Here is a 13,357-nt window from a genome sequence, read left to right as displayed (position 1 = left end):
CACCAACCGCAAGTTTTCAAGGCGCCGCCCAATCTACAAGGCCCAATTCCTAATACTCAACGGCATCCACCTGTCTCCGCACCTCTGACCAACGCTGAAATCGCTGCCAGGCCTCGACCTTCATTCGCATCGGTTCCCGCGCAGCCAGTGGGTGCCCTCTACCCGGAGCGGCTGCCCATGCGTCCTGCCCCTGTCCCTTTTCTGTGTCCCGCCCCAATGCCTGCAAACCCTTCGCGCACTGAGGACAACGGGCAAATATGTTCTTTCTGGCCATGTAACACGCTTTCGTCATCGCTGCTAGTACCGTATGAATAATGCGACAGAATTCAAGGCTAGGCTCATCCTAACCATCCCCCACGCCCGGTTTCCTCTAGTCCAACGCCTGAGTATATCTCCTTGGCTGAACGAGCCTTTGGAACGCGCCGGTGGCCATCCCATATTCGCCATTCCGATACTCTATTGCTCCGTTGGCCCCAGCCCGCCCAAGCGCATAACTGAACATCGCAGTTCCATAGGCAAAAACAGCACTCGTGTTTAAAGTTTTAAAAGCTAAACTTTGTCCAGCTAACGAAATCAATGGGTGTATTGAAGGTGTCGCTGTACAAGCGCTTGTTTATACCGGTGCTCCTGTTTCTGCGATCAGTGGTGAAATATGCCGGAAGTTGCGAAAGATCTGCTTCCGTGCGGAAACCGCGCACCACGTCCAACCTTCTGTGTCGCGCAGGCTCAGCTTTTCATCAATGATGTTTCGTATGTCCTTAAATCTGTTGTCTTTTGACCATACTCACATGACGTCATTTTGGGTTGCGACCTGCTTTGTACACATCATGCCGTTGTTGACTGTGCGCGTGCCGAACTTCCATTATCGCCGATGAATGATGCCCCTACTGAGCCGTGTTTTTCTCACTTTCCCCGTATGGCTGTCGGTGCCGATTTCGGCATGCCTCCTTTCTCTTCCATTCTCGTTCCTCTTTCTTGCGACTCTGCTGCCTTTTCTAATGCTATGTTTTCAACCTCTGACGCCTTCACCTCTCTGAAAACTTGCTCCTTCCTCTTGCTGCTCTCGTCATTGAAACTTTTTGCAGAGCCATTTACGTTACAAATTGGTTATCATCGTCAGCGACTTTATTCCGTTGTGAATGTCTTGATCGACATGATGAGATTGGCTCTGTTTATCCTCGTCAATTGTCTGATAACATGACTGACCTACCTGTTGTCAGTATTACTCCTGCTACTTCGTCATCTTTGGATGTCTTCAACCCGTCAGTAGATTCACAACTCTCCGGTAACCAGCACGCCAAACTCCTGGAGCTAATCAAGCATTTCCAAACTTCTTTTGACCATGAACAACAACCTTTAGGCTGCACATCCACCATCATTGAGCACATCGACAAAGGCACCCATGTGCCTCTACGCCAGCGCCCGTATCGATTCTCGCACGCGGAACGCCGTGTCGTTGACAACCAGGTGAACGATATGCTACACTGTGGCGTGATACAGCCTTCACACAGCCCTTGGGCGTCCTCAGTTTTACTGGTGAAAAACAACGGCGGAAGCATCAGGTTCCGTGTGGATTATCGGCGCGTAAATAAAGTGATGCGCAAAGAGGTTATTCCTCTGCCCCGATTCAACGACACCCTCGACTGCCTGCAAGGAGCAGAGTTTTTCTCATCCTTGGATCATTGATGGGGGCACTGGCTGGTTCCTATGGCTGAAGCTGAGCGCCCCATGACTGGATTTGTAACTCCCGATGGGTTGTACGAGTTTTAAGTTAAGCCATTCGCCCTTTGAATTGCGCTAGTGTGCCTTCCACCTTCGCACGCATCATGAATAACATTGTACGAGGCCTCAAATGGCACACGCGTCTTTGTTATCTGGCGTAGTCTTTGCGAGTGGCTTTGATTTATATCTCAGCCGCCTTGCAAGTGTCATATCTTTCCTTACAGATGCTGGGCTACAGCTTAAAATGCCATTATGCTGCACGCCGGCCAACCACCTTAGGCCACGTTGTGTGCAAGGATGGCGTTCTCCGCGACGCTGCAAAGCGTCGAGCCGTCACCAAGTTTCCCAGGCCGACTACAGTCAAGCAATTTCGCAGCTTTATCGGTCTTTGTTAATATTTTCGCCAATTCGTTCGCAACTCTACCTCCATCGTCGCGCCTTTGACACAACTTCTCGCCCACAACCAAGTCGTTTAGGCATGGTCTTCTGATTGCGATGACGCATTGACCACTTTACGCCGACTCGTTACCTCCCCTCCAATGCTGCGCTATTTTGACCTGGACCCCCCACAGAAATCACTGGGGACGATAGCGGTGTCGGCCTCGGCGCCCGACTTTCCTGCCGCAAGTCTGGCTTCGACCAGTACGTCGTTGCTTACGGTAGCTACACCTTCACCAAAGCAGAAGCAAAGTATTATGTCATGGAGAAAGAATGTCAAGCCATCTATTGGCGGATGCCAACATTTGGACCATATCTTTACTGCCGACCATTGGATGTCATGATTGATCGCCATGCCCAATGCTGGTTGTCTTCCCTCAAGTATCCATCTCATCACCGGGCTTGTTGGGCACTACGTCTTCAAGACTGTGACATTCGTGTCGTCTAGAGGTCCGGCCGCAAACATGCCCATGCTGACGCCCTTTTCCCCTCTCCTCTTCCGGATGAGCCTGTGGTTGCGGCTGTCGTCAGCTACGATTCTCTGTTCCTTACTTAGGCTGACATGCCATCCAAGCAGCGCGAGGATCCTTAGATAGCCTTCCTACTAGAGTTCCTGTCGCACCCGTCACCGCGAGCCACCTGCACGCTTCGACGCATGCTCGTCACTTTACCATCCGCTATGTGCTTGTATATCGCGCAGTTGCTTATGTGCTTATCTGAACATACCGCGTCGTCCGGCAGTACGTCCGCTGTTGCTTCGAGGGTCAGCGCCGCAAGAGCCCACCTTATGCCACCGCAGGGCCGCTGCAACCAGCCCGGCCTTTCGTCCGCATCGGAATCGGTCTATACGGTCCCCTTCCGAATGCTCCAAACGGCAACCGCTCGGTCATCGTTGCTGTGGACCACTTTGCGTGCTACGCCGAAACTTTAGCGCTTCCCCCTGCCACATCACATGAAGTCGCCTTGTTCATCCTCCACAAGCTCGGTCTTCGGCATGGTGCACCTCTTGAGCTACCGAGTGATCGCGGAAGTTCCTTCCTCTCCGAAGTCGTAGAAGCCCTTCTACACCAATGGAACACTGTCCATCGCACTACTCCCCAAGCCAATGGAACGAACGACCGCTTTAATCGCACACTACGCGACTTGCTTGAATTGTGCGTTTCCACTGACCATACAAATTGCGATCTGATTGCACCTTTCATTATCTACGCTTACACCAGCGCCACTCAGTCTACCACAGGATTCTTCGCATGCTTCATTGCTTACGGCCGTGAGCTTTCCTCCTTAATGGACACTATCCACCCATAATGCCCTGATGACTCCGAAGCCACTACACAATCTGGGCTAGCCACCTATGCTGAGGAATGCCGCCACCTTGCGCGCTCAATTACCTTGCAAGTCCAAGCCAGCCTGAAAAGCTGTCGCAACCGTAGCCCCTCTTCGCCATCACATTTGCCTGGTACATTGACGTGGCTCCGCGTTACCTTCGCCCCTCGGTGCCTTTGCAAGTTGGTGCCGAAGTATGGCGGTCGTTACCGGGTTCTACGTCAGACGTCCCCTGTCAACTAAGGCAATGAGCTCTTCCAGCCATCCACGGATCAACGGCACTGCGGCCGCGAAACGGTTCGCGTCGTACGGCTGCGACTGCACTACGAAGCGGCAGTGTCGCCGTTTGCTTAGGTCACCAGGATCGCTCTTTCGTCACTGGGAGAGGGGGTGGCAAAATGCTATTGTTAATGCTCGCGCTCGCCCTGCTTCGCCGTGGATCGGAGCGCATTCGTTTTCCCTTGATTGTTGCGATGAATCACGACTGCACCTAAACATGTGCTTGCAATGTGAATAATTTCAAGCTTCTTCGCATTGAGTGATCGTCGTAGTTGTCGTTTACAACCTCCTTTACAACCCCCATTCACAGCTTGTATTGGAGGCCATTTTCTTCTGATAATGGAAACTATACGGTCACTTTTGGAGCGCTGGTACTTCGCTTTCTGTATGCTGTGTTGAATCGATAGCTCATGCGTGGTTCGCGTACCTAGTTGTGTAGGTCACCTGTTCAGCTGCAGGTGAGAGAAGGGTGCACGACCACGAGGCGAGGAGTTAAGGGACACTTTGTCTTTTAATTGTATTTCTTTCTCTGTTATTGCTACCGTAGTTTCCAGTAAACTCGCCCTCTAAGTTAACGCGACAAGGCTTGAGCTGTTTTGATGCACGCCTAGTGATCTGCTGAGTTTCGGTAACGCGACGCAATAAAATCATGGAGCCGCAGGACAGAAAGCAGGCTTTCCGACAAGCATACTCGCTCCCTGCTATTGGCGTTCCTCATTACAAACTAAAAACGGCTGCACCCTTTGGTCTGTATATCTGCCACACAACGACAATCGTTATCTGTCTTGCTTGCGTTTCCTTTCTCGAAAACGGTGCACTCGCTACTTTCCTGTCGAAAATGCTCTGTCATATACTTATAAAGTGCATTTCGTTCGTGACTTGCATGTACCAGGCTGGCATTAATAAAGAAAGGAAACGTGGGCAAGGCAGATCACGATAATTGTTGTGGGGCTAATAAACATCCCAAAGAGCACAACAATTTTTAGAGTGTACGTCAGCGTTGCGACCGCGACACACTCCGTTTATGTCTGTTCTTGGGTACGTAACACACGCGTGAACAATTACCGAATGCTTATTGCTATTTATAGTGCAATATAATAAGTAGCCCTACTGCATGCAACAGTCTAAAATACCCGATCATTACTGCAGAAGATTCCCCCTTCAGGCGAAACTCGTAATTCATCCACAGAAACGGCGAAAACTGACGAAAGTGTCTCAATATCTACGTCACTGTGACGTAGACAGAACATTATAATGGGCATTGAATTCGAAAACCAGCAACTAGGTTTCATTTTTTCCTGTTAAAAGGTGAACCTTTTTACAGTCGCATTGCGAAGAAAAATGCCATATTGTATTTCTTTTGTGTCTTCCTTTAGCGCATACAGTAAACCCTACTGTATGCTTTGTAATCCGTGCAGAACATTCCACACATAAAGTTGGCTCACGACTGTTACGTGAAATCAACCAAAAATTGGACCCACATTCATTGCAGTGATGCATTTTACGAAGTAGTAAAAAACTGAATTTTATGAAAGCATATTTTCCTCCTTAGCCGAATGATGTCGACCCTGCATTCATTCAACAAATAAATAAGCTCTATCGTAGTGTTAACGGTTTAAGCTCTCATATACCATCTGGGTAATTTGGTTTCATGACTCGGCATCTTGTATCATGGCGACTGAAGAAAACAATTTCGCCTAGATGTTAGTCTAGGCGAAATGTTTATATGAATGAAATGAATATATGTTTTCCATTATCACCTTTCAGGTGGGATGGACCCACCGTAGCCATATTGGCGGCACCGCTATATAATGGCAACCCTCTGAGAAATATCTTTTCAATGGGACGTATGCTTCGGCGTGATTCCAAAAAGATTCACTTACTCGACCACAGATGCAAATATATTCCCGTACCGCTGCATAAAAGAAGGTTCACTGTAGTCGTACGATCCAAATGCGATGACGGTCCTCTTTTCTGGATCGCTGCCTTGGATGTTCTTCATTGCCTGTTGCAGCAGGACAAGCCATAGAATCGCACATTAGGTTTTGAACAAAGGGTCAAGAAGGATTTTGGAAAATGCTTGTTGTGCATTGTTTTGCATTGAACAAAGAGATGCAGAGTACGCAAGAGCAAAAGAAATCTGGGAAACAGAGTAATTCCTATCAGTATTTCTACCTTCCTCAAGCAGGGGCAAAAACAGTGATATTATGAGAAAAATTTGATGAAGAACAAAATAGAGAAAGAATGAGCACACAATACGGATGAACAGAACTGCAATGCATACTATCACTCACAACGAAGTACTTCGAATTGCAATAGCGCTTGCGTTACTTTTGTAGGTGGCTCACATTTTGACAGCACGAAGATATGCTCACAGAATGTTGAATTATACGCAGCTTTCTTTTTTTGGAGGGAGCGAGAGCCAGTCGGCGCAGGACAGTGTATGAGCGATTTTACTTGATCTAACTTACGCTGCTGTGACCACTGATCATCCGTGGATTGTTAGAATGGTCTAAAACGGGTGTTGCGGTATACGTTGTGATGATTCGTTCCAATGGCTTGATTTCTAGTGGCAGCGGCGAGGGTGGCTCATGAGTTAACTCATTTCACACCATCTGAGGCAACGAGGCGAGGTTTGTGGAATTCGGTAAGTGATTTTAAATGCCACATCATTGATAAATGCTCATATCGTGCTTGATATAAAAAGGGCTCTTCCCCAAGTAAAACCATGGAGTGTGATGGTATGCATGTTATGTAAACAACGGATAAATGTCTATATTATTTCAATTTTCATTACGACACATTGTATTACTCCAAGTGTCACCATCATTATTTCGCCGAGTCTGGCACAGCTGGGTGGTTTATTACCACTATGAATAAATGAGTATGCCCAAAAGGGATGGTCATTTATTGAGGGCATCATCGGATGGTCATCTTCGAGGGCTGTATTGACCGCCTGAGGTCGACATTGTTCGGATGATCGAAAAGGGGTGTTCCGCTCACACTACAATTGTTCGTTCCGATTGTTCGATTTCTGATCAGTGTAGCGACGAGAGCAGCTCATGAGTTAATCTCATTTTACGCCAACCTGCGTCAATGGCTATCTGCTACTGCTTATGTGCTGCTCTTTACCTTTTTTTACGGCACTTGTATTTCTCGGCCTAAGAAAATGGTTATGTGTTTCTTTTCTTTGTACCTCTTAAACACCAACTTGGATAGCAAAGTAAATCTTCACCATCATCAACCTATCTTAAGGCCACTGGAGGACGAAGGCCTCTCCCTCAGGTCTCCTATTACCCCTATGCTGTAACAACCGATTCCAACTTGCGCCTGCGAATTTCATAATTTCTTCGCACCACCTAGTCTTTTGCCGTTCCCGACTGCGTTTCCCTTCACTACGCACCCATTTTGTCACCCTAACAGTCCACCGGTTGTTCAACGTACGCATAACACGACCTGCCCAGGTTCAATTCCTTCTCTTAATGTCGATTAGAATATCGGCTATGCCTGTTTGCTCTATGAAACACACCACTCTCTTCCTGTCTCTTATCGTTATGCCTATCGTTCTCCGTCCCATCACTCTTTGCGCGGTCCTTAACTTATTTTCTAGCTTTTTCAGTCTCGAAGATTCTGCCCCATATGTTACCATTGGTAGAATGCAGTGATTGTACACCTTTCGTTCTAGTGGTAATGGTAAGCATCCACTAAGGATTTTAGTATGTCTGCTGTATGCGCTCCAACCTAATTTTATTCTTCTGTAAATAGAGAGATTTAGTTTAGGGGGCGCAAACCACTTGTGTCCCCAAAACTAAACTCTCTAATTTCCTTCTCATAGTCAGGGTCCCCTGTGAGTCCTAGGTAAACGTATTCCTTCGCATACTCTAGAACCTGACTGGCGTTCCTGAAATCTTGTTTCCCTGCCAGGCTATTGACCATTATCTTTGTTTTCTGCATAATAATATTCAGTCCCACTCTTACACTCTCTCTATTAAGGTCCTTATTCATGTGTTGTAACTCGCCCCTAGTGTTGCTCAATAGGACAATGTCATCTGAAAACCGAAGGTTGCCGAAATGTTCACTGATTATCCTTACCCCTAAACCGTCCCACTTTAATAGCTTGAATACTTCCTCCAAGCATGCTGTGAATGACATTGGGGAGCTTGTGTCTCCTTATCTGACCCCTTTCTTTATAAGCGTCTTCCTAGTTTTCTTGTAGAAAATCAGTGTAGCTGTGGAATCTTTGAAGATATTTTCTAAAATATTTACGTAAGACTCGTCGACTCCTTGATTACATAGTGCCTCTATGACTGTTGGTATCTCTACTGAATAAAATTCATTTTCGTAATCTATGAAAGCTATGTAGAGAGGTTGACTGTACAATGCACATTTTTCGATTACCTGATTGATTAAATGGATGTGATCCATTGTACAGTATCCCTTCCTGAAGGCAGCATGTTTCCTTGGTTGACTGTAGTCAAGTGTTTCCATTATTATATTGGAAATTATATTGGGGAATATTTTATGCAATACTGGAAATGAGCTAATGGGCCTATAATTTTTTAAATTCTTTAACGTCTGCCTTTTTGTGGATTAGTATAACGTTGTCATTCTTCCTGTTCTCTGGGACCTTTGAAGTCGTGAGACATTTTGTATCATGGCCTGTAAGCTTTTCGTGAATGTCTCCTCCAAATTTAATTAAATCGATTGCTATTCCATCTTCATCTCCCGCCTTTCCTTGTTTCATGTCTTCTAGGGCCTTCTAACTTCATCAAAAGTTGTAGAAGGAGCCCCTGTAACCAGTTCATTACTACTTTCAAAGGAGGTGTCCTGGCTGATCTGAGTAGTGTACAGGTCAGCATAAAATTGTTCCGCTGCTTTTGCGATATCTTCGAAAGTGCTGGTTATATTGCCCTGCTTATCTTTCAGCGCATATATCTTGGCTTGCCCTATGCCAAGCTTTCTTCTCACTGATTACATGCTGCTTCCTCAGTATTTCTTACGCTATAATTTCATATATCCTTTATTTTCCCATTGTTGATCAGTTTTGATGATTCCGCGAATGGTATCTGATCTCTCGATTTCCACTGTTTCATTCTTTGTCGTTTCTTCATCAGGTCCTTCGTTGCTTCATAGGATTTACCTACAGGTTGCCTTGGTGCATTGCCTCCCACTTGAAGTGCTGTTTTTGAAGCCAGCCTTGTTATGGTTTCATTCATTACCTCTATGTCGTGTAGATCTCGCTGTTCTAAGGTTACATATTTGTTTCCAAGTACCAGCCTGAATTGATCCGCTTTTAGCCTTAGTGCGTATAGGTTGGCCTGTTTCTTCTTGATCAATTTTACTCTATCTATCTTCAAATTCACATGAATCCTAGACCTCACTTTCCTGTGATCACTGCACTTTACCCTACCTAACACTTCTACATCCTGCACTATGCTCGGATTTCCGGAAAGTATGAAATCGATTTCATTCCTTGTTTGACCATTAGAGCTTTTCCAGATGCACTTTTTGTTGCTACGCTTTCTGAAGTAGGTGTTCAATATTCGTAGCTTATACCTTTCCACAAATTCTACCGATATGTCTTCTCTAGCGTTTCTAGAGCCGACGCCATAGTTGCCAATTGCTTGTTCACCAGCCTGCGTTTTCCCTATTTTTGCATTGAAGTCGCCTATTATTACAGCATACTGAGTTAGCAATTTTCTCATGGCTAATTCCATGTCTTCACAGAACTGATCTACATCATCATCATGACTGGAGGTTGAAGCATAGGCTTGCACCACCCTTAACCTATATGTCTTGTTAAATTTCATTTCTAATGCTGCCCTCTCATTAATGCTGTAGAATCAGTCAATGTTGCCCGCTATCTCCTTATGTATTAGGAATCCTACCCCGTATAACTTCCTATCTGGGAGTCCTCTGTATCAGTGGATGTGACCGTTAGTCAGCACTGCATGAGCCTCACTATCTCTTCTAACCTCACTAAGGCCAACGATATCCCAAACCATGCCTGATAGTTTCTTAAACAGTTCTGCTAAGTTAGCTTCATTAGAAAGTGTTTGGGTGTTGAAAGTTGCAAAGCCTGTGCCACTCTTCAATAAGCATATCAGGAAATTCTCTCATGCAATTTCCCTTGAAAAAAAATAAATTAGTTGAATAAGGCACTGTCGCCTGCGGAAGGCCAAGAGGAATGAGCATGCATGCTGTACATCCACACACGTGCCTGTGCGCGTGACATACGTCGCTTGTGGCAGTCGGGCTTGTCTTACGTTGTCTAACGTCAGCAAAGGCTTTTCTGTACATCCGCTTCCACAGGGTGGAATGCAGGCGAATATTTAGCGCGGATCACCTCTGGAGGATGGCATTACTTCAAAAACAACTCCCAAAGATTAATGTCCCGATGACTCATTAAATACTTCGACAAACAAACTTTTTAGTTGTTTGCTTTACGGGGCATGTTGTAATTGTTAAGCATAAGCTCGGTGCAAAAAAATTATGGATGGTCATCTAACATCCAAAGATCAGTACTTGTCTGCAGTTATTGGTTTACCAGAATATGTAGCTATAGGCCTTTTCATTAGCAGTCTGGAAAGCAAGTGGACAAGCAATAAACTGCTTGGGAGATGTTATAAACGGATATGGGTTATCTGCAGTGTCTTGGTTGCAGTGCAGTGTACTTTACTTCATTTCCTCAATCGCACCAGGAACTTCATAATTGGAACGTTTTCTCATATTACACAAGTTATTTACGAAATGAACGTTCCGATTTACTCCACATGTATTATCCGCCTTCTGCAGTTATCTATTTGAACACGATCAGCGGAGCAATCGCCTACAGTTAGTGTTTTTGATTTCTATGCATAATGGTTGTCTATAGCTGCGGGGATGGCGCACCACCCCCACAGCCATAGATTGCTGAGCGTCCCGCGAGCCTGCCGTTAACGGACCTTTGTGACTGCTGCTGACAAAGCACATGGATGTATGACCCACGGGTCCAAACATCATTTAGTGTGCTAGCTCCCTGTTCTTATTATTCTATTTGCTGCATTCCTTTAGATGAAGTCCGCGCACCTTACTGCTATCTGCCCCTTTTCCCTCTTTTCCACTGTATTTTCGGCAACAAATTAACAACGCCTTGTTACTGAAAAAACGTGCACCTGTTTACTTCACCATGGCTATACATTAGGGTCACTCGTAGTGCGTCTTTTCTGGCCTCTGATGAAACTATTGTGTAGACATGTACGGCAACCACAAGCAGCCAGACACTGAGACTGCCGGTACGACCGAGTAAGACGACGTCTCCACAGCTTCCATCCGACTCCCACCATACTGGGACCGAGCCCCTGCACTCTGGTTTCTTCAAGCGAAATCACAATTTGTTCTCTCTGGCGCTTGGACGGAACAACGCAAGTACCACATTGATGTTTGGGCGCTGTCACCTACCGTAGCGGAGGAAGTTGGCAGCCTGCTTTCCGCAGCGCCTTCAGCAACTCCATAGGGCGTATTCATGGCTGCTCTGCTCGTTCGCACAACAAAATCACAGCGAGCGCATATGTAGCAGTTGCTCTGCAGAGAGTGAAGGATTTGGGAAACCTCCGGCCAAGGCAGCTTCTTGGTCTTATGTGACTGCTCATGAGAGGCAATACAGCAGTAATCAATACGCTCGCCTTCGGGAACAGTTCATGCAGCGCCTTTCAACAAACGTTAAGGTGACGACCCCTACAATTTTCCAATGAATTTCAACAGCCTCGCCAGCCTGGGGCGGACAAAGCCATGGAAATGGTCTATCTAGTTGTCTACAACGTAACACCATAAAATATCATTATGAGTCCTGTTCCGCAAACATTATTCGCCGCCGCTTTTCTCATCGTCGAGCTTTGCAGTTGCTGTTACGAATCAGTTTGCGCTGCGAAGCGTCATCGCACTGCACCTTGTCGTGGAAACCAGCCAGCCCACTTTTAATAGTGATAACTGGTCAGACCCAAAGCAAAAAGTTGCCTGTTTCATGTAATGGACCGAACCACAGGCCAGTAGTACCTGGTGGAAACCATAGGAAACTCAGCATGATGAGAAGAAGATGATGATAATGATGATTATGATGATGATGATGATCATTCCCGCGCAACGTTCCGACCGAGCGACACCTGCGGCCTTCAAGCTATCAACGCTAGCAAGATCCCTGTTTATAAATCGCCGTAGCTCAACCTGAACATCGGCCTGCACCCCGTGTTCCGTTTGGCTTTACTCGTCGTTGACGTACTCTGTCCTCTCATTGGTGCTGACGTACTGAACTACCCTGAACTGTTGGTCGACGTGAAACGCCAGCGCCTGCTAGGCACCGCTACATCGCTCTCTGTTTAATGCGTCGTTTCCCCCGACTGACCTATAGTCGCTGCAACCACTTCAGTTCTTTCGCTTGCCTCCTTCAAATGTTCCCAGAGATTACATGAGTGGACAAGATCCTTTCAACATGAGGTTCCTCATCACGGTCGTCCCGGAGAAACTCAAAATTGCCCGAGCGTAGTTCGAAGATATGTTGAAACTAGGAATCATACGAGAATGAACTGGTAGTTGGGTGTCTCCACTCAACCCGCACTCCCTGAAATTAGGCGAGTGGAAGCTTTGCAGAAGCTATCGATCCGTGAGCGCAGGCACCAATCCCGATAGGTACCCACCGCCTACCATCCAAGATTTCATGTCGGCAGTGCATGGCACAACAGGCTTTTCTAAAGTTCTAACATTTTACCAAATTTCTGTAACATAAAGGAACGTTTGAAAAAATCAGCAATTACCTCCCCTTTTGGCATGTTTGATATTTGTGAGTGCCATTCGGTTTCCGAAGCCCTGCACACGGCTTATCTCTAAAGTCACACGTGGTCTGCCGCTCGTGTACGCCGCCGTTTACAATTTGCTTGGGTAACCTCATTCTCTGAAGAGCATCTCCGACCCTTCCATTAGCTTTTCGATTTCCTATGAGCGAATGGTATCGTTGTCAACACTGTCAAGAGAGTGTTAGGAGTACCATCACTTGAATTTTAGGCCATCGCTGGAGTAATCATTTTTCCCTCTCTTCCTGACAAGGTGTAAGTCATTATCAAGTTCCCCAAGCCAACTTTAATCATAAAGCTCCGCCAGTTTCTAGGCTTTGTAAACTGTTACCGCTAATTCATTAGAAGCTGAGATATGGTGCTGGACAACCTTGAGCGTTTGTTCTGCCGCAAACACTAAGCAGCTGCACTAACTTGGGAGACCACGGCTGATGAAGCTTTCCATTCTACCAAGCACGCACTGGTCGATGACACACTGCTGTTTATCCCAACCCCAGCTACCAGTTGTGGCTCATGAGTGATGCCTCCAGTTTTGCGATCGGAACCGTTTTCTAAGAGAAGGTCAACGGTGGACGGGAAACCATTGCCTTATTCTCGAAACGCATCACCCCCGCTCAAACACGTTTAAGGTAGGAGGACGGCATTAGGTGCTTCGGCTCGGTGTATGGTCCACAGAAGTGAAATGCGCGGGCTTTCAGTGCTTGTTTTCGGCATGCGGGATCGAATAGCGCGGGAGTTCTCGTGGTTGTTGAACGTGCCTCGAGACA

At 46.5% G+C, this 13,357-nt stretch overlaps 1 protein-coding gene across 8 annotated transcripts in view; it reads right to left on the bottom strand.

Annotated features, from left to right (window-relative positions):
* LOC135918272 (uncharacterized) overlaps positions 1-13,357 on the bottom strand; it is a 153,946-nt gene that overhangs the window by 68,170 nt on the left and 72,419 nt on the right. For 7 of the 8 annotated variants that reach the window (XM_070532833.1, XM_070532832.1, XM_070532835.1 and 4 more), the window contains one exon: positions 5,649-5,770. The exons of the other annotated variant lie outside the window; for it this stretch is intronic. In XM_070532833.1, the coding sequence (XP_070388934.1) occupies positions 5,649-5,770 (122 nt within the window). The remainder of the gene's footprint in view (positions 1-5,648; positions 5,771-13,357) is intronic. 8 annotated transcript variants of the gene reach the window in all.

The sequence above is a fragment of the Dermacentor albipictus genome, chromosome 2 (genome assembly GCF_038994185.2).
Source record: "Dermacentor albipictus isolate Rhodes 1998 colony chromosome 2, USDA_Dalb.pri_finalv2, whole genome shotgun sequence".
NCBI classification, from domain to species: Eukaryota; Metazoa; Arthropoda; class Arachnida; order Ixodida; family Ixodidae; genus Dermacentor; species Dermacentor albipictus.
The sequence above is the reverse complement of the archived record's forward strand: the minus strand, read 5'-3'. Positions and strand labels throughout refer to the sequence as shown.